Source organism: Pleurodeles waltl, chromosome 1_1 (genome assembly GCF_031143425.1).
Source record: "Pleurodeles waltl isolate 20211129_DDA chromosome 1_1, aPleWal1.hap1.20221129, whole genome shotgun sequence".
In the NCBI taxonomy this organism is placed as follows: domain Eukaryota; kingdom Metazoa; phylum Chordata; class Amphibia; order Caudata; family Salamandridae; genus Pleurodeles; species Pleurodeles waltl.
In genome coordinates, this window is record NC_090436.1 from 981,531,311 (window position 1) to 981,554,649 (window position 23,339).

A 23,339-nucleotide genomic window follows, 5' to 3' on the forward strand; every position below is an offset into this window, starting at 1 on the left:
GGTAAAAATATTTTAAAATAACTGCAGAGGACTTGCTTTTGTGCTTGTCTCCACCTTCACTTTTGATTTTTACCATTATTTATGCCAATGAAAGTATGAGGTCCCCGTGGTGAGGGCTTACTTTACAGGTAATCATGAGATCTTTGTTAGAGGTTTCCTCAACTGAGCTCAAATATCTTTCCTGCTCTGTCTGGCTTTCTGAGGGTCTCAAGGTCCATGGGTTCATATGTCCACCTCTTCCAGCATGCAGGTTTACGCAAAGCCACCTCTGCTGTAAATGACAGATCAGTTCCGTTTAGTGTTCTCGTCACAGATCATCACTGAACTTTCAAGTAAGAGTAGACAAAGGATGGGTCAGAGAGAAAAACATCATGCTGTCATCCACGAAGAATAGCGCAGAGGTCAATATTTTTTTATACAGAGAAGTCTTCATTTTATTTGTTAGTCATCCTTCAGAACCTCCTGAAGCATCTAAAGGTTTTTGTGCACACGAAGTTGTGATGCTCAACTTTTCCTGGTACAGTGGTGTCTGCATCTAGTCACCCATCCCCCCTCCATTTTCAGACCTTCTGCTGAGGATTCCCGCACGCTACAAACTGAATTGTGATTCCACCTCCGTTGTTTCCCTGCTAGCCTCTATCATTTGTGGTGTGTCCCACTGTCCTATTTGAGCAGTTGACTGGACTCTGGTTCCCTTCTGTGAGTCCTACTTGATCTCAATTTCAGTGCCTTTATTTCGTTCTTTTATCCATAACATATAGAGTATGGTTCCAGGTAACTCAATGACTCAATCCTGCTCACACCTTATTAACACTTGGGCTACTCTACTATGGCATTGGCATAATGTGTCCAATTTAGTGTGTCTTATTTTGTTGCGTACAAAGTGCACCTCAGTGGCTCCCCCAATTTCGCCTATCCTGATGAGCTACAATATTTTTCTGTAGGCGTCACCACCTCACAACACCTTGAACACCCACTAAGGGGGTTGTTAATTTTTTTAAATTGTGCTCAGGCTCCTTTGGGCTGTGGGTCTTCGGAACAGACAAATGTGTACAACCAAAACTTCTTTGCATACTGCTAACATATGAGATCTAATTACTGCTCTTTTCCAAGATCATTGGGCTACTTCTAAAAAGTAGTAAGGCAGCAAAGCACTCTTCCTCTTCTGCTTATTGAAATGGTGCCTGAGCACACACCTCGATGCTGTCTTTTCCACATGTCTCCTCCAGATGATACATACTTCAGGGAGCTGGCAGCAGTTTTTCTGGATGCTCAGCCTCATTAGTGCTCTAAAATGTTAGTGGCATCAACCAGCATTGTCTCTAAGGAGCTTTTGTTGCCCACCTGCAGGCACTGCAGCCATTGTTGATATGATAACACCAGAATGAGGAGCACACTCACTCACTCATACGATGCAGTGCAAATAGCTAGTAACATGTCGTCAGGGCTTAGTGCCTTTAGTCATCACAGTGAACGCTTATAACTGTTCTTTTAGGAGTGCAGCCCGTTATTGCCACAGAACACTAGTTATAATTCTATAGTGTGTGCTAATTAGGTCAGTGTTTGGAATTTTTGTATGTCCACAAATGTGCAGCTGTTATCAGTGCCGCGGAGTTCTAATAACATTTCTGATTGACATGCAGCCATCAGTAATGTGGGTGGGCTGATAGCATTCCTCCATGGATTGAAGCCATCATGAACCTAAAGGAGTGTTTCATACTGCCCACCAGAGAATAGTGCTTGTATGGGGAAAAAACGGGCCACCGTGGAATGGAGTCTGGAATTGCCAGATGGCAGAAAATGGGAGAACAAATGTGATGAGCCGGGAAAGAGTGCTGTGAGTATTTGTGTTTATTAGGAAAAAGTGCTCCCAATCGAAACATAGGTCTGTGGTTAATTTGATTGTACAAATGGGCACCTAGGGGCCTTCTTCATTATAGCAGTTCCTGGCAATGTTTGCTATCTTTTGCACAAAGTTACAATTGTATTATTATTGTTATTATTGTTATTATTATTATTATTATTATTATTATTATTTTGTAGATCGAGCGTCTCCATGCCATGTCAAACCTTTGCGCACCCAGAAGGTTGTTTATATCAGCTGTGGTCAAGAACATACAGCCATCTTAACAAAGGTGAGGCAAGGAGAGCAGTTTTTTTTAGTCCTGTTAAGTTTACTTTTCTGTTTGATTTATGGTACGTCTTTGTCAGCTTTGTGTTATGCAAGATCATTTAATTAAATAATATCCTCCCAAATAGGGAAGCAATGCAGATTTGCCATAGTCTTTTGGATTCTCATCTGCTTAAGGAGTTTGAACACATTGGCATTAGGGTTTTTAGGGCACAAGGTTAATTATTATTTTTTATTGATTTTAAACGTAACAAATACCATTTAAAAAAAGGCCCCATTAGCATTACAAACCGCAAAGTGTGCAAAATAATGTCATGGTACAGCATAAACCATTTAACAGTGAGTGAGAGAAGACAATAACAGGTGTGAGACCCTTACACTTCAGTAGCGTATCATCTTAACCATGGCTAAAGACTGAAAACTTTGCACCAGGTCATAAAATATATCACATCATTAAGTTAGACAAGTAAATGTTCCAGATAGCGGTAATACATCAGAAACAAGCTTGATGAGCTATAAAAACATGGGGTGTAAGTCATAGTGGTTTATCAACTGATTTTAGATTAATTGTGATCAGAATAGTGTCACATTCATTGAACTCAGCTAGACAAATTAGTAAAAGACGAATTATAGTCTTCCACCTCAGTCTAGCGATATAGTTCTGACCTCCACTTGCTAATTTCCAGTGCACTGAGATTATTATTGTTTATTTATTATTTTGCTAACACAGTAGCCCACTCAATGACTCTACTTCTCATCTTGTGCTTCTTGGGCCTAGACATAATTCCTAGAAGACAGATCTTGGGTCAAACAAGCACCATTTACGTGTCCGGCTTGAAATCAAGTCAGTTATTTTACCCCAGAAATTAAAGTGCCAGTGATCAGGCATATCCCTACCATATGAAAGAATGTTGCTTAATGGCTAGAGCACTTAAGGCATCCATCAGAGACAGTAGTGGAAAATGTTCTGCACAGTTTGGTGGTGTTGAGGTAACTGCTGTGGAAATAGTTGACTTGTAAAAATTTCCGACAAGTGTTTGTTCAACTTACCCACTTATTTGAAAATGCCTGTCCATTCAACCTCTATGTGTACTGCTCCCTTGCCTTTGTCCCAACACCCCTTTATTTAGGTCTTTGTTTTGTGTGAGATAAGAGATGTATAAATATTGGAGATCATATGGTAACTTTCCCCTCACATTACGAGTATCATTGTGGTGCAATGTGTTTCAGGTTCTTAATGAGTTGGGCCCGACAGAGGCCCGCTTTATGTATTAAGAATTGACCAGAGGCTATACTGCATTCCTGTCTCAATTCAGCATAGGATATAAAGTATTCACAGTTATAAAGGGGCCCCACATGTAATATATTAATAGTGTAACTCCTTACGAAGAAACTGTACTTCAGGATAAACATAAAGGGACTGCCAATGCACTTTCAGCCACTGCACTCCCCATAACTCTGCTCTGCACCACTGTATGCCCCTCTGCTCTTCACCACTATATACCAGTGCACTCTGATAGTCATTCTGCAATATTGCACTCTCTGCCACCGCACCCTGTCATTGCACTCTCTGCCACTGCATTCTACCCTACACTACTTCATTGTACTCTGCACCACTTCACACCAGCTCACGCTAGGGCTCTCTACTCTGGAACACATCTCCCTCCACCACTGAACTCTCCATCACTGTTCTCTACATCAAAATGCTCTGTGCCACTGTACTGTACTCTGCACCACTCTACCCTGCCACTCTGCTGCACTGTACGCCACTCTTCTCTGCATTGCTGTACTCTACGCCACTCCTCTGTAATCTACTCTGCGCCACTGCACCCCACGCCACTGAACTGTACTCTGAAACATCTACTCTATGCAACTGCACTCTGTGCCACTCTAGTTTGCTCTATACCACTCTATGCGATTGCAATCTGCCCTGCGCCACGCCAATCCATGCCATTCTGTTCTACACCACTGTGCTCAAGGCCAGTAATCTCTACACCACTTTTCTCAAAACCAGTACAGTCTGAGCCACTGCACTCTACGCGATTATACTCGCCTCTGCAGCACACTACTCTATGCCACTGCACTCTGCACAACTCTACTCCACACCTTGACTTTGTCTCTTTACTCTACCACATTCTAGTCCATTTTACTGTACACCAATGCACTCATTGCCACTCTACACCGCTGCACTCTGCAATTCTCTCGTAGGGGATTTCCATGTATAGTCATAAGCACTGAATAGTTCCGCGCGCCTGCGGGGACCCCGGAGCACTGTTGTGTAGCATATTCTTAAGTGCAATCATCAGCTCCTTGACAAAAAAGGTCTGTGAAAAACACTTAAGAATAACAATGTGCAGCCTATGTGAACAGCTACACAGGCCAAATTGTTAGAAGAAAAAACAGTTGTAGTGTAAATTCACGTTTAAACCTCTATTTATTCTATAAATACATAAATAAATACATTCTCATATTTTATTTACACCTCTCATGAGAATAAAACAATGTAGGGCAGTGTAGCCCATAGGCTGCCATTATACAGAATGAAAATAGAGCTGTGCCTTTAAGAAAGTAAAGTCTTCCTGTTTCCCATCATGCACAGCAAAAGGCAGTTGCCTCAGTTCTTTTTTCCGGCTCCTTTCTGACAGGACCCTGAAGCATTGAGCTCTACCTCACAAAATCCTTTTGTGACAGAAATTCATTTAAAATCTTTTGAATTTCAATTTCACTCGACGTTTTTAACATTGAGTGATCATTTTCTATTTTTTTCTGTTAGATTCTGACAGAATTTTGAGGTTTTTCTACTTCAGAAATGCCTTCACTGTTTGACAAATGCCCTTCTTGTGGCAGAAAAAAGGCCAAAACAGATCCACATCGGGTCTGCATAATTTGCCTTCCTTCCAGCCACAAACCGGAGTCGTGTGACATCTGCAAAACCTTCTCCAGAAGGACCCTTCGTGACAGGGAGAAGATCCGACTCCAGGCGAAAGAGGACAGGACGAAAAGTGGTCATTCTACCATAGAGCGAGGAAAAGGTCAGTCTTCTACCAGGGCTCACACTGTTTCCTCTATAACTCCGACTAGACCGGCTCAAAAACGGCACAGGTCTCCGACGACGTCGAGGGCGTCGACGTCGAGGCAAGGTACGGCGCCAACATGCTCGCCGTCGAGGGGTGGTTTGCCGGTGAGAAAGAGACATCGCTCGCCGTCGACGACGATTTCGGCGTCGAGACGGCGTGGACTTTCGCCGTCGAGATCTGGGTCGCCGTCGACACGGCGAGGACGTTCCACGTCGAGGAGATCTGAATCCGGCTCGCCGTCGACACGGCGAGAGCGTTCAACGTCGAGGGGTGCTCGACGTCGTAGGCGTTCACCGTCATCACGGCGACGTCGAGGGTCGTCGTCAAGAGATTCTCAACGGCGAGAAGAATCGACGTCGAAGGGCACTCGCCGTCACCGTACTTCGACGTCGAGGAGTGTGTCGACGTCGAGACAAGCAAAAAGACCTAGAAGGGTTTATACAACCTCAGAATCCTCGGCCTCACTCATCCTCCTTCCAGCGTCTCCACAACGCTCTCCTCAACAATCACCATTGCCACAGACGCCGGTAACACCTACGGCACCTCTTCCGGCTCCTCCTTCAGAGTCTGTTTTGAGGACTCCAACGCGGTCTGTAAGACGTTCTGGACATTCCTCTAGATGCTCTTCTTCCTCTCGGCACCGTCATGAATCTCAGAGATCTCAGCATTCACATCACAGGCGTTCTTCTTCGTCTACACGGGACTACTCTCCAACCCTATCGGACTCACCGTCCCCGAGAGTGTCCCCCATAGATGATGTGAATACGTTCCAGGAGGTCTTAGTACGAGGGGCGACCAAGCTGAACATCCCGCTGGCGGTACCTGCCCCATCGACGTCAGTGATCTTCGAGACCTTGTATCACAGGACATCTTCCAGACCTTTGCTTCCACTGGTTCCAGGTCTCCTCGAACCAGCAATGGATATTTTCCTTGCACCGGCCGCAACAAAGTCTGCTCCTTCCAGACTTATTAAAAAATATCGTCCACCAGAACAAGATCCTCTATTCTTGAGGTCGGACCCAGTACCTGATTCGGTGGTCATAGTAGCGGCAAAGAAACTGCATTCAACCTCACCTTCTTCTTCTTCGCCTCCAGATAAAGAGAGCAGGAAGATAGATGCTGCAGCACGAAAAGTATGTTCTACTGCAGCCGTCACAATGAAGGCAGCCAGCGCTACTGCGTTATTAGGGCGATACGACCGTGCCCTCTGGGACTCTTTAATGCAGTTTGCGGAACATCTTCCTAAGGATAAAAGGGAAGATTTCCTGGAGGTCGTGGGTGAGGGAGCCATGGTTTCTAACCAAATTATAAGTGCTGCAGCTGACTCTTCGGTGCTATCCGCACACAATTATGCACACGGGATAGCGCTCAGAAGGCATGCATGGTTGAGACTTACATCACTCAAACCTGAAGCGCAGCAGCGAATACAAAACTTGCCTTTCTCGGGCTCCACCTTGTTCGGTTCTCATGCCGATGACGAGATGGCTAGAATGAAGGCTGAACTAGATACCCTGAAAGCGGTAGGCATGGAAAGACCGAAAGAACAAAGAAAGGTTTTCCGGCCATATCAACGACGACTTTTCACACACCGGTATCAGTCGCCACACTGGATGTCTTCGCGCCCCCAGCAGCAGCAACAACAGCAGCATCAAAGGGGTTTCTCCACTCAGCGAAGGTCGACAAGGGGTCGTTCAACACCTCAAACTCAGGGGACTCGACAGGCTTCCACGTCTAAGCCCTGAATCTTTGCTTCCCCCTCCTCCGTTATCCACTCCGGTAGGGGGAAGTATCTCAAATCATCTGGACGAGTGGCTACGCATCACAACAGAAGCCTGGGTATTGAATATTGTGAGACATGGTTACGCTCTCAGATTCACCAGTTCTCCACCATCTGTTCCACCCAAAACAGCCAACCGCCATCTCGAAGCTCTTCAGTTAGAGGTCAATATTCTATTGCAAAAAAGAGCCATAGAACCCGTTCCCATCAGCCAGCAAGGGAAGGGGATTTATTCGAGATATTTCCTTGTACCGAAAAAAGACAAACAAGAGTTTCGTCCCATTTTAGATCTGAGGGCAGCAAACAAATGGATTCGCAAAGAAAAATTCAGGATGTTAGCCTTACACCAAATTTACCCACATCTACGTCAGGGCGACTGGCTCTGTGCAATAGATCTTTGCGACGCTTACTTTATATCCCAATAACCAAGAAACATCGGAAATTCCTAAGGTTCACCGTCGGAAAACGCCATTACCAATTTGCAGTTCTACCTTTCGGCCTAAAATCAGCGCCGAGAACTTTTTCCAAATGCATGGCGGTAGTAGCCGCCCACTTGAGGAAACAGCGAATATTCGTCTACCCCTATCTAGACGATTGGCTCATAAAGGCCTCCAGTTGTCTCGAGGCACAACATCATTTCGAATGGACTCTACAACTGCTGCAAAAACTTGGTCTTCAAGTCAATCTCCTGAAATCTACAGCAACACCTGTTCAGAGGTTGCATTACTTACGGGCCATTGTAGATACCAGGCTAGGAAAGGTGTTTCCTTCGGAGGAACGACGGTTATCGATTCTCCAAAAGTGCAAACAACTGCAGGAAAGACCTCAAGCCACTGCAAGAATAATAGCTTCTCTACTGGGCTCGATGGCGTCTTGTATCCATCTGGTTCCCAATGCTCGCCTCCATATGAGACCATTGCAGGAAAATCTGGAGGATCAGTGGTGTCAACTGAGGGACGATTGGGAGAACAAAGTCCTTCTTTCTCCTCACACCCTACAATCCCTCAAGTGGTGGTGTTTACCCAGCAATCTCTTGGTGGGGATTCCGTTCCAACAACGGCCTCCATCTCAAACCATAGTAACAGATGCGTCACTGCTCGGATGGGGGGCGCACATGGAACATCTTCGAGTCCAAGGAGAGTGGTCACAGAGAGAGAGAGTCTCTATCACATCAACCTGCTGGAACTTCGCGCAGTCCACCTTGCGCTCAAAGCCTTCCTTCCCTCTCTGAGAACGGAAACTCTCCTTCTCCAGACAGACAACGTGGCCACTATGTACTACGTGAACAAACAAGGAGGCACCAGGTCCAGAATTGTATCCAGAGAGGCTCAGACAATCTGGCATTGGCTTCTAGCCAGGAACCTGTCGCTAGTGGCAACTCACCTGCCCAGCATCCAGAATGTTCAAGCGGATGCCCTCAGTCGGGTAATGGACGAGAACCACGAATGGGTACTACACGACGACGTCGTTCATTCCATTTTCGCACTCTGGGGTACCCCCTCTACAGACCTTTTCGCAACCCCAGACAACAAAAAATGCCAAAACTTCGCCTCCAGATATTACCATCCAGGGACATTGGGGAATGCCCTATGGATAAGCTGGTCAGGAGCATTTCTTTACGCCTTTCCACCGCTTCCCCTGATTCCGGCGGTCCTCCAGAAGCTGTCCAATGCTCAGACCAAAATGATCCTAATTGCTCCGGAGTGGCCACGCCAGTGGTGGTTCCCAGACCTTCTTCACCGGTCACTCAAACCACACATCAGGCTACCATATCGTCCGGACCTGCTCACGAAGTTCAGAGGGCAGATATCTCATCCCAACCCCTCATCGTTGAGTTTGGCAGCATGGCTCCTGAGCTAGTGCAATATGGACACTTGAACCTACCTCAGGACTGTATGGAAATTCTGAAGGAAGCAAAGCGCCCTTCCACACGATCAGCCTATGCAAGCAAGTGGAAGAGATTCTGCATTTGGTGTTTACACAACAACATTGACCCGGTTTCCTGTGGAGAACAATCTATCCTACCATACTTGTTAAGTTTGGCAAAATCGAGCTTACAACTGTCGTCAATAAAAGTTCACTTGGCGGCTGTCACGGCATACAGGAAGAGTCCTTCACAAACTTACTTTTTTCGGATTCCGATTATTAAGGATTTCCTAGAAGGTTTAAAGAAGGTTTTTCCTCCCATTAGAAAGCCTTCTCCTCCATGGGAACTGAACGTTGTCTTATCACGTCTGATGCTGCCTCCATTCGAGCCGATACATAAGGCATCGCTGCAACATCTCACATGGAAAGCTGCTTTTCTGGTGGCAATCACTTCGGCGCGTAAGGTCAATGAAATCCAGGCCCTTTGCGCTCAGGAACCCTACACGGTTTTTCATTCTGCAAAAGTGGTAATGAGAACTCATCCAAAATTTTTACCTAAGGTAGTCTCCGACTTCCATGTGAACCAAACCATTTCATTACCGACTTTCTTTCAGAATCCAGCTACTCCTGCTGAGAGAACTCTGCACTCTCTGGATGTAAAGAGAGTCTTGAAATTTTACTTGGACAGGACAAAAAGCTTACGAAAATCACAACAGCTTTTTATTAACTATGGCCCAATCAGAACAGGTTTGGGCACATCTAAACAATCTTTATCCAGGTGGATTGTTTAGTGTATAATGTTATGTTATCAGTTAGCTAACAAATCCCTTGGTGGTAGGCCAAAAGCCCACTCTACCAGAGGGAAAGCAGCTACTGTAGCCTTGATGAGAAATGTCCCTTTGGCAGAAATATGCAAGGCTGCCACTTGGAGGTCGGTCCATACCTTTACTAAGCATTACTGCCTTGATACAGACGCTAGGGCAGATGCTCAGGTTGGACAGGCTTTGCTCAAGAATTTGTTTGCATGATTCATGTTTTCTCAGTATTCTTATATCTACTCCACCGCGGTTATGGGGATGGGCTTGCTACTCTATTCAGTGCTTATGACTATACATGGAAATCCCCTACGAGAGAAGGAATGGTTTCTTACCTGTAACTCCAGTTCTCTCGTAGGGGTATTTCCATGATAGTCATAAGCAACCCTCCCTCCTCCCCGGTGGAGTTGACATAGAACATGAATATTATTGAGGTTGGTACTCCAACAAATTTTTTGTTTTCCTCATGTCAGGTTAATAGCCTCCAAAAAAGAACTGAGGCAACTGCCTTTTGCTGTGCATGATGGGAAACAGGAAGACTTTACTTTCTTAAAGGCACAGCTCTATTTTCATTCTGTATAATGGCAGCCTGTGGGCTACACTGCCCTACATTGTTTTATTCTCATGAGAGGTGTAAATAAAATATGAGAATGTATTTATTTATGTATTTATAGAATAAATAGAGGTTTAAACGTGAATTTACACTACAACTGTTTTTTCTTCTAACAATTTGGCCTGTGTAGCTGTTCACATAGGCTGCACATTGTTATTCTTAAGTGTTTTTCACAGACCTTTTTTGTCAAGGAGCTGATGATTGCACTTAAGAATATACTACACAACAGTGCTCCGGGGTCCCCGTCAGGCGCGCGGAACTATTCAGTGCTTATGACTATCATGGAAATACCCCTACGAGAGAACTGGAGTTACAGGTAAGAAACCATTCCTTCTGCACTCTCTGCCACTCTACTCTGCACCACTATACTCCTCTCTACTGCACTCTACGCTAATGTACTCTGCCACTACTCTCTACACCACTCTGATTTACTGTGCACCACTGCACTGTGACACTCCTTCACTCTAAGCCTTTCTTCTCTGCACCACTCTACTGAATGCCAGTGCACTCTACCCCACTCAACTATGCACCACTACACACTTACCTACAGCACTCTGCGCCACTCCAATCTAGGCCAGTCAACTCTGCAACAATGTACTCTCTGCCACTGCACTCTACGCCACTATTCTATGCCATTCCATTCTACCCTTCACTACTACACTCCACCATGCAACACTTCACTTCACTCTACTCCACTTCACTTTTTTCTGAAACAATCTACTCTATGCCTCTGCACCATTCTGTGCCTCTTCTCTTTGCCACTGCACTCTACCCTACACCACTCCACTTTACTCTGAAACAATCTACTCTATGCCAGTGCACGCTACGACACTCTACTGCAGTCTGTGCCTCTCTGCCACTGCACCCTATGCTATGCCACTGTACTCTTCTCTGCACCACTCTACTGTGCACCTCTGCACTCTATGCAGTGCACTCAACACTACTTTATTCAAAACCAATGCATGCTACACCACTAAACTCTATGCTGACTATTCTGCACCACTGCACTCTATGCCACTATCTTCTACTCTGCAACACTCTATGCCACTGCACTCTAGGAAGTTTACGCCACTGCAATCTATTCCACTCTATTCTGCTCTGCACCACTTTACTCTGCGGTGCTGTACTCTGCAAGACTGTACTCTCTGCCACTGAATTCAGCATCTCTACTCTGCACCAATGCACTCTAGAGCTCTGTACTCTGCAACACTGCACTTTATGCCACTGCACGCAACACCGCTCTACATTGCCTTCTGCATCACTGCACTGAACCTTTCTATTCTACTCTTCACCACTGTACTCTACATCACTGCTGTCTGCCCATTCTACTCTGCACCACTCCATGCCAAACCACTCTACTTTGCACCACTAAACTCTTTGCTACTCTACTGTACCCAACGACTTTACACTACTACACTCCATCACTCCAGCAACTCAAATCTGTTCTGCACCACTGCACTCCATGCCATTGCACTCAACACCACTCTACTCTATGCTTCTGTATGCTATGCTGCTCTACTCTGAACCCCTGAACTCTGCCCTGTACCACTCCACGCTGAGCCACTCTTCTCTACGCCACTTCACTCTACTCTGAAACAGTCTACTCTATCAAATGCACTCAACACTACTGAAAACCAAAGCATGCTATGCCACTGCACTCTGCGCCAACTGCTTTGCACTTTATGCCACTATATTCTAGTCTGCAATACTCTGTGCCATTCCACTGTAGACCATTTATGTCACTGCATGCTACGCCACCCTATTCTGCTCTGCACCACTCTACTTTGCAAGACTGCACTTTCTGCCACTGAACTCGTGGCACTCTACCACACTATATGCTGTGCCACTCTACATGATTTTACTCTACACCACTCTGTTCTGCTCTTCACCACTGTACCCTACACCACTGCGTTCTGCACCACTCTATGCAAATGCATTCTACTCTGCACCACTCAAATCTGGGCTACTCTACGGCACTGTAACCCAGTGCACTCTGCATCACTTCTTTCCACTCTGATCTATTCTGCACCACTGCATTCCACGCCATTGCACTCTACACCACTCTATTCTACACTTCTGCACTCTACCATGCACCATTCCACTCTACCGTGAACCACTCCACTCTTTGCCACTTCACTCTAGTCTGAAACAGTCTACGCCACTGCAGTCTACTCTGCACCACTCTACACCACTGCACTATACCCCAGTGCACTGTGCACCACTTAATTCTAAACCAATGCACTCTACTCCAGTCTACTGTGTACCGCTGTACTTTATGCCACTTCACTCTAGGCCAGTCTACAATGCTGTACTCTGACGCTCCTCTCCAATAAACCCTACTCCACTCCATGCCACTTCACTGTACTCCACTCTGTGTCACTCTAATCCATGACGCTCTACACAACTTCCTCTAAGCCACTTTACTTCACCCTATTCTACGATTCACTACTCCACTCCACTCTGACACACCATGCCACTCTACTCTGCTATACACCACTTTACGACACTCTACTCCCTCCACAGCACTCCACGCCCCTCCATTTCACCCCCTGACACTCAGCTGTACTCTGCACCACTCAGTGCCACTCCATAACACTTCACTGTACTCCACTTTACGACACTACTCCACGCCACTCTCCTTTACCCCACTAACCTTTAGCCATACTGAACAGCAACCACACTGGTGTATATCATGGCTAAAGCATATTGGCAAAACTAATAACCATTGTTAGGGTGAGACCTATTGGCTTTACCAATGCTTGTGCTGCTTCTCTGACAGCACTTTGAGGACACTTGCGCTGCCGAGGCTAATGCTGCAGCTGTCCTGAGATGTAGAAAGCAGCATGTACCGCTCCCCTCTCCAATGAATGTGTTCGAAGTAGAATTGCCACTTGTACAAGAGAAAAATACCTACCATTTGTTGTTTCAAGAGTCTGCAAAGGCCTAGACATGACACTAAATAGAAATGTAAAATAAATCTTATGTATTCATTTGGAAAATGACTTTTCTGCCTTTGTTTACTCTTATTAGCCAGCGATCGTTAACCTAGCTCTAGAACACGTTTATAAGTGCTTTCTATTCATTTTTGCTGTTTAAAATATGTATGGTTAAGGGCAAAAAATATCTGCTTTAGGTGACTTTGCTTATTTTTTAACCGACTGAGACATTAAAAAAACAGATAGGTGGCAACCGTAGTTCTGAGTCTGAGGCAAACTTGCACTGGGTATATTCTGCATGAAGAAACCTCTTAAATATTCTAAAGCCGAAACCTTTGGCTTGCTCAGTGATTATTTAAGTTTGTTATTGTATTGAATTGTAATAGTATTAATATAGCGCTTACTACCCCGGATGCTATTTTGTCCATGCAGACCAGGATAGATTAGGCAAATTACTTTATGGGTACTCCCACCCAGGCTGCAGTCTAAGAGCTAAAGTTTTTTTTTTTTTTTTTTTTTTAGAGCTTCTTACTCTGTTACTTGTAGCATCTATTTACATAAGCATGCAGTAAAAGATGAAAGTCTGGTCAGATGGATAAGGCACCACGTACTTTGGGAAGGCAGGCCTTCTGTTCTCACAAATAGACGCCAAGGCACTTGTGAAGAAAAAGTCTGGGTTGGGACATAGTATGGTGCTTTTCAAGCAATCAAATGCACTGAAGACCGGGAAGTATTATCATAAATCCAGTTTATTCTTGAGGTGTGATTCTCATGTATTGGTGAACAGACAAACAGCCAACACGTGTTTCGTCTTATGAGAAGGTAATCTCATTGACTTCCTGAGGGCTTGGAAAATAATTCATTTAGTACTAATGACGATGCGGAAGTATTCCAAAAAATGCTCCCCTTAAGGTCCCAATTGATATTGATCAAGTGATAGGAGCTGCCGTTAACTCCTGCGTTAAAACAAGAGGGGGTGTGTGTGTGTATACACCACCTGACCGCTATCAAAACGGTAACAGCAGGACACGGAGTAGTGTGTCCGGAGAGCATTTTGTCTATTTGTTTATGCTGTGTTTTTTCTTTGAGAAACCAAGTAGGAGTGGGGAGGACCCTCCTGCCGGGAGCACCGTGCCCATGTTTAATTGACTTACAGAATAACTTGGTGATTCACTGTGAGCGCCTATTCCCATGAACCCTCTTCCCTTGTATTTTCTATATCTACCTCTATTCTCACAAGCCTGCCTGTTATACAGCCATTTCCAAGCAAAAATCCACTTAACGCCTGGGTTTAGACGCGAACAACCACTCCATGTTTAGAAAACTGCTTCATACAATGTTTCAGGAAAGGCACCATCTTGGCGTGTGATTACCTATCCGTGCTTGCGAACTCTTGTGCTGCACATTGTAAAAACTGCTTGCAAGGTGACTCTCCTTCAGTTGTTAAATATCTAAAATGTACATAGTATGAGAAAGCAGTTTGGAAAAACTTAGCAAGGTGGTGGCATCCACTGCAATTTCCAAGATGCTACCACAAATCTTACTTCAACCCAGTGAGAGAAGAGTGTGTTATATGTTCCTAACTGAAAACTAAGACATTTATTAATTGCAAAAAGATTCTGTGAGATCTGTTGGCAAGCTGATATCTTCAAGTATATATTAGAGACATCATTTCTAAATTCTTCTGAAAAGCAGTTTAGCGCTCTCATGCTGAATGTGTTGATAAAATGTTGCACATTGCTTCAGGTCTATAGATTTGCTCAATGTGACTCCTTTACTGAGGCTTGCAACAAGCCATCAGATCCTCGCTTTTCACATTTGAGCAGTTTTCTTGCTTGAAAGAGCAATGACAGCCTTGGTTATGAAGACATTTGAGCATGTTTGCTTGCTACAGCAATCACTGCCTCGCTCATCGAAACCAGTGGTTCTTAGCTTTTTGATTTCTGTGGACCGCAAATCGGTGACTTCTGGACAGCGGGGATCCCCACCTAAGCAGTTTCTATGATTTGAACTTCAGAACAATAGACAACACTACAGAAACAACTATACATTAAAAATCAAAATTTTAATTTTAATTGAAAGGACCGTTCAAAAACTTGGAGTTATTTCTGAAAGACAAGTGATATGATAGGCTCTAGCATATTTTATTGTCTTGCTTCTAATGTATGCTTTTTGTCAGTGCATTTTAATGCTTTAATTGAGGTCACTGATTATCTTTTCTACTGTTGGCTGTACTTGGGCTGCTTCCACAAATCAAGCAAAGGTTACCAACCTACTTATTAGGTCCCAATTTTAAATTTCTTTACATATAAAGAACATTTTCAATTGTTTGATTTTATATTCATTTTTTATGTAGAGATACTTTATTAATCTGCTAATATTCTTTCACTTTTTTAAACAGTCAGGGACCCCCTGAGTTTGTGTCGCAGACTCCCAGGCTTCCACGGACACCAGGTTAAGAACCATTGAACCAGACATTTCAACATTTTTCTACCCCTACTTATTCTGTAAACAACAGACCTCAAAGTGGCTGATTCAGCCACATTGCCTTCTTCACTCAGTCATGCATCCACCTCCCTTGTGGCAGATCATTAGTGCATAGTAAATAGAAAGTGGGGCAGCATTACGTCCTGCCTATATTGTACAGCATCAGTACTGTATTTGCTGAAACACATAGTGTAACAATTGCAATATGGGCATGTAACAGTATAATGAGAAAGTGTTGCAGAAGTAGTGCTATTTTCAAAAGGTGTGCAAGGTACAACAAGAGTGTGAAAGCCACAGTGGTGTCTGCACATGGTATATAGGAGCAATGTAATGGCCAAACTACTATCTGAAGCAGTTACTCAGAAGCTGTGTGCCAGCATCGGTCTTACCACAACTGGGCAAAGCAGTGGCATATTTCTCAGTGCCTGTGGGTGGCATAGAGAAACTGTGTGACAGCAATTGTCTACTCAGACCAGTTGCCAGGTCTACAGAAACAGTATAACAGAAGCAGCATTAGCTTCACAAAGTTTGCCACTTACCCAGTATTGGATCTTTCATAGATTCACATGCTTGAATCATTCCCCATCATCGAAGTAGGAGTCCCACGGTACCTTAAAAAAGCAGTTTGTATGAAACACATAGGCTATAATGGCAGCAGCCATCAGTTGAATAGCATATCTATGTCCTTTTGTAAAAAGAACTAAACTTGACTCCTGACCAGTTAGGTGCCAGCACCCTCTAGGGAGTATTCCCAAGAGCGGATCTCTCCCGCAGAGTTTCTATCACACATTGTGTGAAAGAAGTCTCTGAGCTCTGCTCAGTATTTTCCCGTGGAAATCTTTCCCTTAATCCTAAGAGAGACTTCTCTATAAAAAAAAAAAAAAAAAAAGGCCCTTTTCACCCATGTAGATCCTTTGGCAGGAAAAGGCCTAATATTGATGACCCTCTTAAGGATAGTCTATATTGCCTGTACCCTAGGACTCAAGAAAAAGACTGTAAAATCTGCCTCACTCTCATCCAAGACTTTGAGGGACTGAGAAGGAAGACTTCTTTTGTGGCTACAGGCGAAGACCAGTTCCTCATGTGAGGACAGTGACAATCCTTCGAGACCCCAGAAAAATTCAAGATCTGCTGACCAGGGGCATTCTGAGGAGAGCAGGAAGGCTGCTAAAACTCACAATAAAGACCTCAAAGGAGAAATCGCACTTACTCTTGACTGGGTGAGCCTCCCCACAGCCACCTACCCATATTCTATGAAAAAGGAGACTCCTCATCATTCTCCTTCCTCTGAGCCGTCGATGTCAAGAAAACCAAGGGTCTAGTCGATGACGACCACCACCACAGTGTCATAATTGGACTCTAGCTCCTAGGCAAGACTGCTGGTTTAGGGATGACAGCAAACCCTCCCGGCTCACAAGCAGTACCTCACCAAAAACCCAAACAGTGATTTCTGGCAGCCTTTACGCTTGGACTCTAGAATGCAACATCTCAGGGGAGTCGTGATGGAACAGAAGTTACCCTTTTCTCACGTTAGCAATAAGTCTCAGTCACACACAGGCAAAAAGGAGATGCAGGAAAGTTTTCAAACAGTTTATTAACAAGACTGCAATCTATGGTAAAACGCTTATAAAAGCTACCGTTTGGTCCTGTCCCTTAGTGTTAAGTTGTGATAACACTGCCCTAACCCCTACCTCCGAAGCATCTGTCTGAACTATGAACTGCTTGGAGTAGTCAGGGCTTCTTAAAATAGATGTAGAGCACATGGCCTGTTTAAGATCTTTAAAAAGCTTTTTGACAGCTAGCTGTCCATAAAACATTCTTGGGCATTCACTTTAAGTTGAGGTCATTACGACGGGTTACAATCGAGACATAGTTCTTAATGAACCTCCTGTAATACCCAGTGAGGCCTAAAACGGTTCTCACCTGAGTCTGAGTAGTCTGGGAGGGGGGACCAATCCAAAATGGTTTGAATCATCCCTGCTGTTGTTTGAATCTGGCCTCCACCTGCCAGGTGGCCCAGATATACAACCTTCTACTGCCCTATCTGGCACTTGGAGGCCTTGATAGTGAGGCCTGCTTTCTGCAGAGCCTCCAAAAGATTCCACAAGTGGACCAGGTGGTCCTCCTAGGTGAAGCTAAAGACCGCTGTATAATCTAGATAAGCTGCACTATAGGCTGCCAATCCTCGGAGGACTGTATTCACCAGACTCTGAAATGTGTCAGGTGCATTTTTCAGACCAACGGGCATCACTGTAAAGTGAAAGTGCCCTCGAAAATGCTGTATTTGGCTTAGCATTATTTGATAATAATTTGTTCTGCCAATATCCAGCAGTCAAATCAAATGTGCTCAGTTACTTGGCAGATGCCAGTGTATCTATTAGCTCTTCTGCCCTAGGGATTGGACAAGCATCTGTTTTTGTAACAGTGTTGAGCCCTCTATACTCAACACAAAACCTAATTTCTCTCTTTCCATTCTGGGAGTGAGGTGTTGGGAACAGGAGCACTGGGCTTGTCCAGGGGATTCTGAGTGCCCAATTACTCCTAGGTCGTGCATCTTTTGCACTTCTGCTTTTATGGAGTCTCTAACACGGTCAGGTTGCCTATAGATTTTAGTTTTTAAGGGCAAACTGTCCGCTGTATCAGTGGTGTGTTCACACCATGTGGTCTGTTCAAGGTGTTAGAGAGAACGGTTCTGAGAACTGTCCCAGGTGATTCCTGCAGTCTTCTTTCTGTGACTCAAAGGCAGTCAGCAAGGACTACCCCATCAACTGAGCCATCAGCAGCAGTGTGCGAGAAGAGGTCCGGGAGAGGGTCACTCTCTTATTCCTGTCCCTCATCAGTGGCCATGAGCAGGGTCATATCAGCCCCCTCACAGTAAAGCTTCAGGTGGTCCACCCTGAGGGGACTTCTGGAAGTGCCTAGGCCTACCAAGTAGGTGACCTCACCCTTCTTTTCCACTACTCTGTGGGGCCATCTCTGCTTGTCCAGGAGTGCTCTGGGAGCCACAGGCTCCAGGATCAACACTTTCTGCCCTGGCTGGTAAACAGTCACGTGAGCCTTCTGGTCATGCCACTGCTTCTGCAGTTCTTGGCTGGCCTGAAGGTTTTTATTGACCTTTTTCTTGTATTCAGTCATCCTTGATCTGGGGCTAAGTACATAGTCCACTGTGTCCTGTTTAGGTGGCTTGAGACGTTGCTCCCAGCCTTCCCTCACAAGAGGAATAGGACCTCTAACAGGGTGCCCAAACAGAAGTTCAGAGGGGCTGTAGCTCACTCCCTTCTGAGGGACATCCCTGTGGGCAAAAAGGAGGCATGGCAGTAGGACATCCCATCTCCTCCTGAGGTTTTTTTTATTTTTATTTCTTATTTAGAGTGCTGTGGTCATGCCTTTGAGAGTTTTGTTAAATATCTCTACCAAACCATTGGTTTGGGGGTGGTAAAGGGTGGTGTACTTATAAGTCAACCCACACTCTTTCCACATGGCTTTGTGATATGCAGACATGAAGTTGGCATCTCTGTCTGACTCCACTCTTGAGAATTCCCAGGAGGGCTTTTGCCACTGCAGGAGCTGTCATGGTCCTTAGTGGAATAGCTTCTGGGTACCTGGTGGCATGGTCGACCAGAATCAATCTGTTCCCAGAGGCTGTGGGTGGGTCTAGTGGGCCAGCAATATCCACCTCAACCCTCTCAAAGGGAACACCAGCCACTGGAAGTGGAATTAAGTGAGCCTTTGGGGTGCCACCTGTCCTGCCACTGGCTTGACAGGTGACACAGGAGTGACAAAAGTCCTTAGTGTCTTCTGACATGTGGGACCAGTGAAAGTATAGAACAAGTCTGTTCCAAGTCTCACTTTGCCCCAAGTGACCTGCCAGGTGTAGGAGGATGGCCTGGTTTGTAGTAGGTACCTTGGGTACTTACACCTTATACCAGGTCCAGTTATCCCTTATTAGTGAAATGTAGTAGTGTTCTAGCAGCTTAGGCTGATAGAGGTAGCTATAGCAGAACAGCTTAGCCTGAACTAGGAGACATCCAAAGCTCCTGCAATACCACTTATAGTTACACAGTACTTATACACAAGTAAAGACAATACTCAGTGTTACCAAAAATAAAGGTAGTTTATTTGGGTGACACAAGGCCAAAAATATCTTAGAGGCAATACTCCTTCTGGAGGTAAGTATTATACACAATATATACACTAGACACCAAAATAAGGTAAGTAATTAGACATAGGATAGTGCAAATAATAGGAAATGCTACAGAATGCAATAGGAGAAAATAGGTCTAGGGGCAACATAAACCATATACTAAGAGTGGAATGTGAATCACAAATTCCCCCCTAGACAAGTTGAGTGTGTAGAGAATCGCTGGGAGAGTAAGAATACAGCAAAGGTAAGTAACTTACCCCACGCCAGAGCCGAGGAAAGTAGAAGTAAAGTACTGCAAGTTTCCTTAGGACACACTACAAGTCGTGATAAGAGTTATTGCAAGAACCAAGCAAGACTGCAAACAACAAATGGTAGATTGCTGGACCTGAAGACCTGCAAAGGAAGGAGACCAAGTCCAGAAGTTGGAAGACTTTCCAGGAAGGACAGGAGCCCCTGCCAACCTAGAAGAGGGTGCAAAAGAAATGCTGAAATGCTCCCAAGGAAGATGTCAGTGGGTTCCTGCGTGATGCAATGAATGTTCCACGAAGAGATGTTGGCTGCAGGTGAGTTTTGGAACTGGATTTGTCCAAAAAGCCTTGGTTCCGGCAGTCGCGTTTTTCATCAAAGTGGTGCTGTCTGGACCCAGGAGGGACCTGGGGGCCTCAGCTCTGCGTGAGGAGGAAGAGTGGGCTCTCAGCACTTCAGAGAGCCCTCAGTCGACCAGACATCACCCACGGGAGTCCCAGGACACAGGGACAAAGGAGGTGCAAAATGCAGTTGGTGAAGCACTAGAAAGGAAGCTCCCACGCCACTGGAGGACAACTCAGCGAATTGAGCGTCTCAGGATAGAGTGCTGGGGACCTGGGCCAGGCTGTGCACGAAGGAATTTTGCAAATAGTGCGCAGAGGCCTCAGGAGGTGAAGAAGATGCGGTGCACAGGGGTACTGTTGTACTCGGGGAAAGCAAGCTCTTACCTCCTCCAAATTGGGACAGCAGGACCTCAGGACAGTCTGTCGAAGGGGTCCACCACCTGTGTTCCAAGGAGCACGCTCGTCGCCAGAAGAGGAGTCCAAGAGAACCGGTCGTCGATGTAGAAGGTGCCTTCAAAAGCAGGGAAGTGGCTCTGTCACTCCACGGGAGATTTCTTCGGTCCTGGTGCAGGGTGAAGACTGGGAGTCCCCAGAGCTTGCACACCGTGGAAACTGTTGCAGTTGCTGGCTGGAGCTGAAGTTTCAGAGGAAAAGTAGCCCTTCTGGATACTTTGTTGCTGTTACAGCGGTTTCTGGAGCAGTCTGCGGTCGATCCGAAGGTCAGAGGAAGAAGTAGCAGTTGCGGAGGATTCCTGCTGGAAACTTGCAAGTAGAATCAGATGAGAAACCCACAGGAGAGACCCTAAATAGCCCTGAGAGGGGGATTGGCTACCTTATCAGGTATGGACCTATCAGGAGGGGCCTCTGAAGTCACCTGCTGGCACTGGCCACTCCGAGGCCTCCAGAGTGCCCCCACACCTGAGGTTCTGGTTAGCAGAGCCTCAGTGACAGTCAAACACTACTGACAACACACACATTAGGCTATAAATTATGACACTGGGGTCCTGACCAGCAGGATCCCAGTGAGACAGGAAAAACATACTGACATACAGGTAAAAATGGGGGTAACATGCCAAAAAAGATGGTACTAGGGTCAACAAACATTCTCTGTATTGCAGAGGGACTACCAATCTCCTGGTGGCACCAGGCTTTGGTTCCGTTGGCTCTGAATACAAGAGGTTGTCTTCCTAGTACACCCTGTGGGTGCCACTGACATCCCCTGCCTCTTGAAGGACAGCTTGCTGCCTCAAGCCCTCCAGTGTGGGCCAAGTTGTTTTGTGCCATACTGAATTCCTCCCAGGCAGGCCCCCTGCACCCAAGAGCTCAGCTGTGTCAGACTGGAGCATTTCTGGTGTAAGTTCTGCCAAGGGAGTAGACTCCTTCTCAGAGGGGGAATTCTCACTGGAAGTTGGGGTAGAAGGGGCACCTTTTTGCCCTTCCTAACCTTAGGTTTTGGAAACTCTTGGGCCATTGTTCTAGTCCCCAGGTTTCCCTGATATTTTTGCCTCTTGGCCTGTGCTCTAATCAGGGCAGAGGTATGCCCAGGGATGTTCAGCATTGCTGCACGGGCCCCTAACTCCACTTCAGCCCAAGCTGAAGTCTCCAAGTCGTTCCCTAGTAGACACTCTACAGGTAGGTCTGTGGACACAACAACTTTCTTTGGACCAATAACCCCCTCCCACTCCCAGCTAAAAATTAACATCTGCCATGGGGTGGCATACAGTTTTGTTAGGATCATCAGTCACTTGGTACTGGTGACCAAGTAGGTGTTGATCAGGGGACACCAGTTTTTCAGTAACCATAGTGACACTGGCAGCTGTGTCCCTGTAGGCCACTGCCTGAACACCATTTATCAAAGGCTGCTGCCTGTACTTATCCATGTTAAGGGACCAGGCAGAAAGGGTGGCAACATCAGTGCCTCCATCAGAGACTAATACAGCATCTGTTGTCTTTCTACCTAAACCAGCCCCCCCTACATTTACTAAAGTGAGCCCAGCTATACCCTTGGACTTACTACTGTTAGTAGTCCCACCACCACTTCTATTGCTAGGGGCATTAGAAGTAGAAGTGGGCTTTGTAGTGGTGGGTGGCTTGGTGCCGTTCTTAGGACTCTAGCCGTCTCCTGGCCTATAGCCTTTGTTTTTGCAAACACAGCACCAAGGCATTTTAAAGCTGGAAGATGTTTTAGACTCGCCCCAGAAGAGATTTGTGGACCTGATGAAGACTCCTTACTTTTGTCTTTGTCCACACCCTTGTCCTGAGACTTAACTGGTTCCTTTTTCTTTTTGTCCTCCCTCCCCCATATGAGCTTCTGCTCACCCTAGTTCTGACCCACTTGTCTGCCTTTGTTCCCAGTTCATGGGGAGAGGTCGGATCAGAGTCTATCGAGTATTGGTGCAACAAATCAGACACCTAGTTATTCATAATATGCTCTCTCAAGATCAGGTTATATAAGCCCTTATAGTCACTGACTTTACTCCCACGTAACCAGCCTTCTAAAGCCTTAACATAACTGTCCACAAAGTCTACCCAATCTTGGGAGGACTCTTTCCTGGTCTCCCTGAACTTGATTCTATACTGCTCAGTGGTGAGACCAAATCCATCTAGGAGTGCTGATTTTAAGACTGTGTAGTTGTCAGCATCCTCTTCTCTGACAGACAGGAGTCTGTCCATGCCCTTGTCAGAGAAGGAGATCCACAGGTTAGCAGCCCACTGTCTCTGAGGAACCCTGTGGACCTTACAGACCCTCTCCAGAGGAGTGAACATTTGTAGAGGGTAACAACCTTGTTTAAATTCTTTGAATCAAGGGTCCTCCCTGACTCTAAGTTCCCTGAAACTAAAGTTGCTCCAACCAAAGGATGCTAATATCCACCTACCTACCTACCTACCTACCTACCTACCTA

The 23,339-nt window shown here is 45.6% G+C and overlaps 1 protein-coding gene across 3 annotated transcripts in view; it reads left to right on the forward strand.

Annotated features, from left to right (window-relative positions):
- The window catches only part of HERC3 (HECT and RLD domain containing E3 ubiquitin protein ligase 3), a 452,060-nt gene that overhangs the window by 116,618 nt on the left and 312,103 nt on the right, over window positions 1-23,339 (forward strand). For all 3 annotated transcript variants that reach the window (XM_069230256.1, XM_069230257.1, XM_069230258.1), the window contains exon 7: window positions 2,044-2,135. In XM_069230256.1, the coding sequence (XP_069086357.1) occupies window positions 2,044-2,135 (92 nt within the window). The remainder of the gene's footprint in view (window positions 1-2,043; window positions 2,136-23,339) is intronic.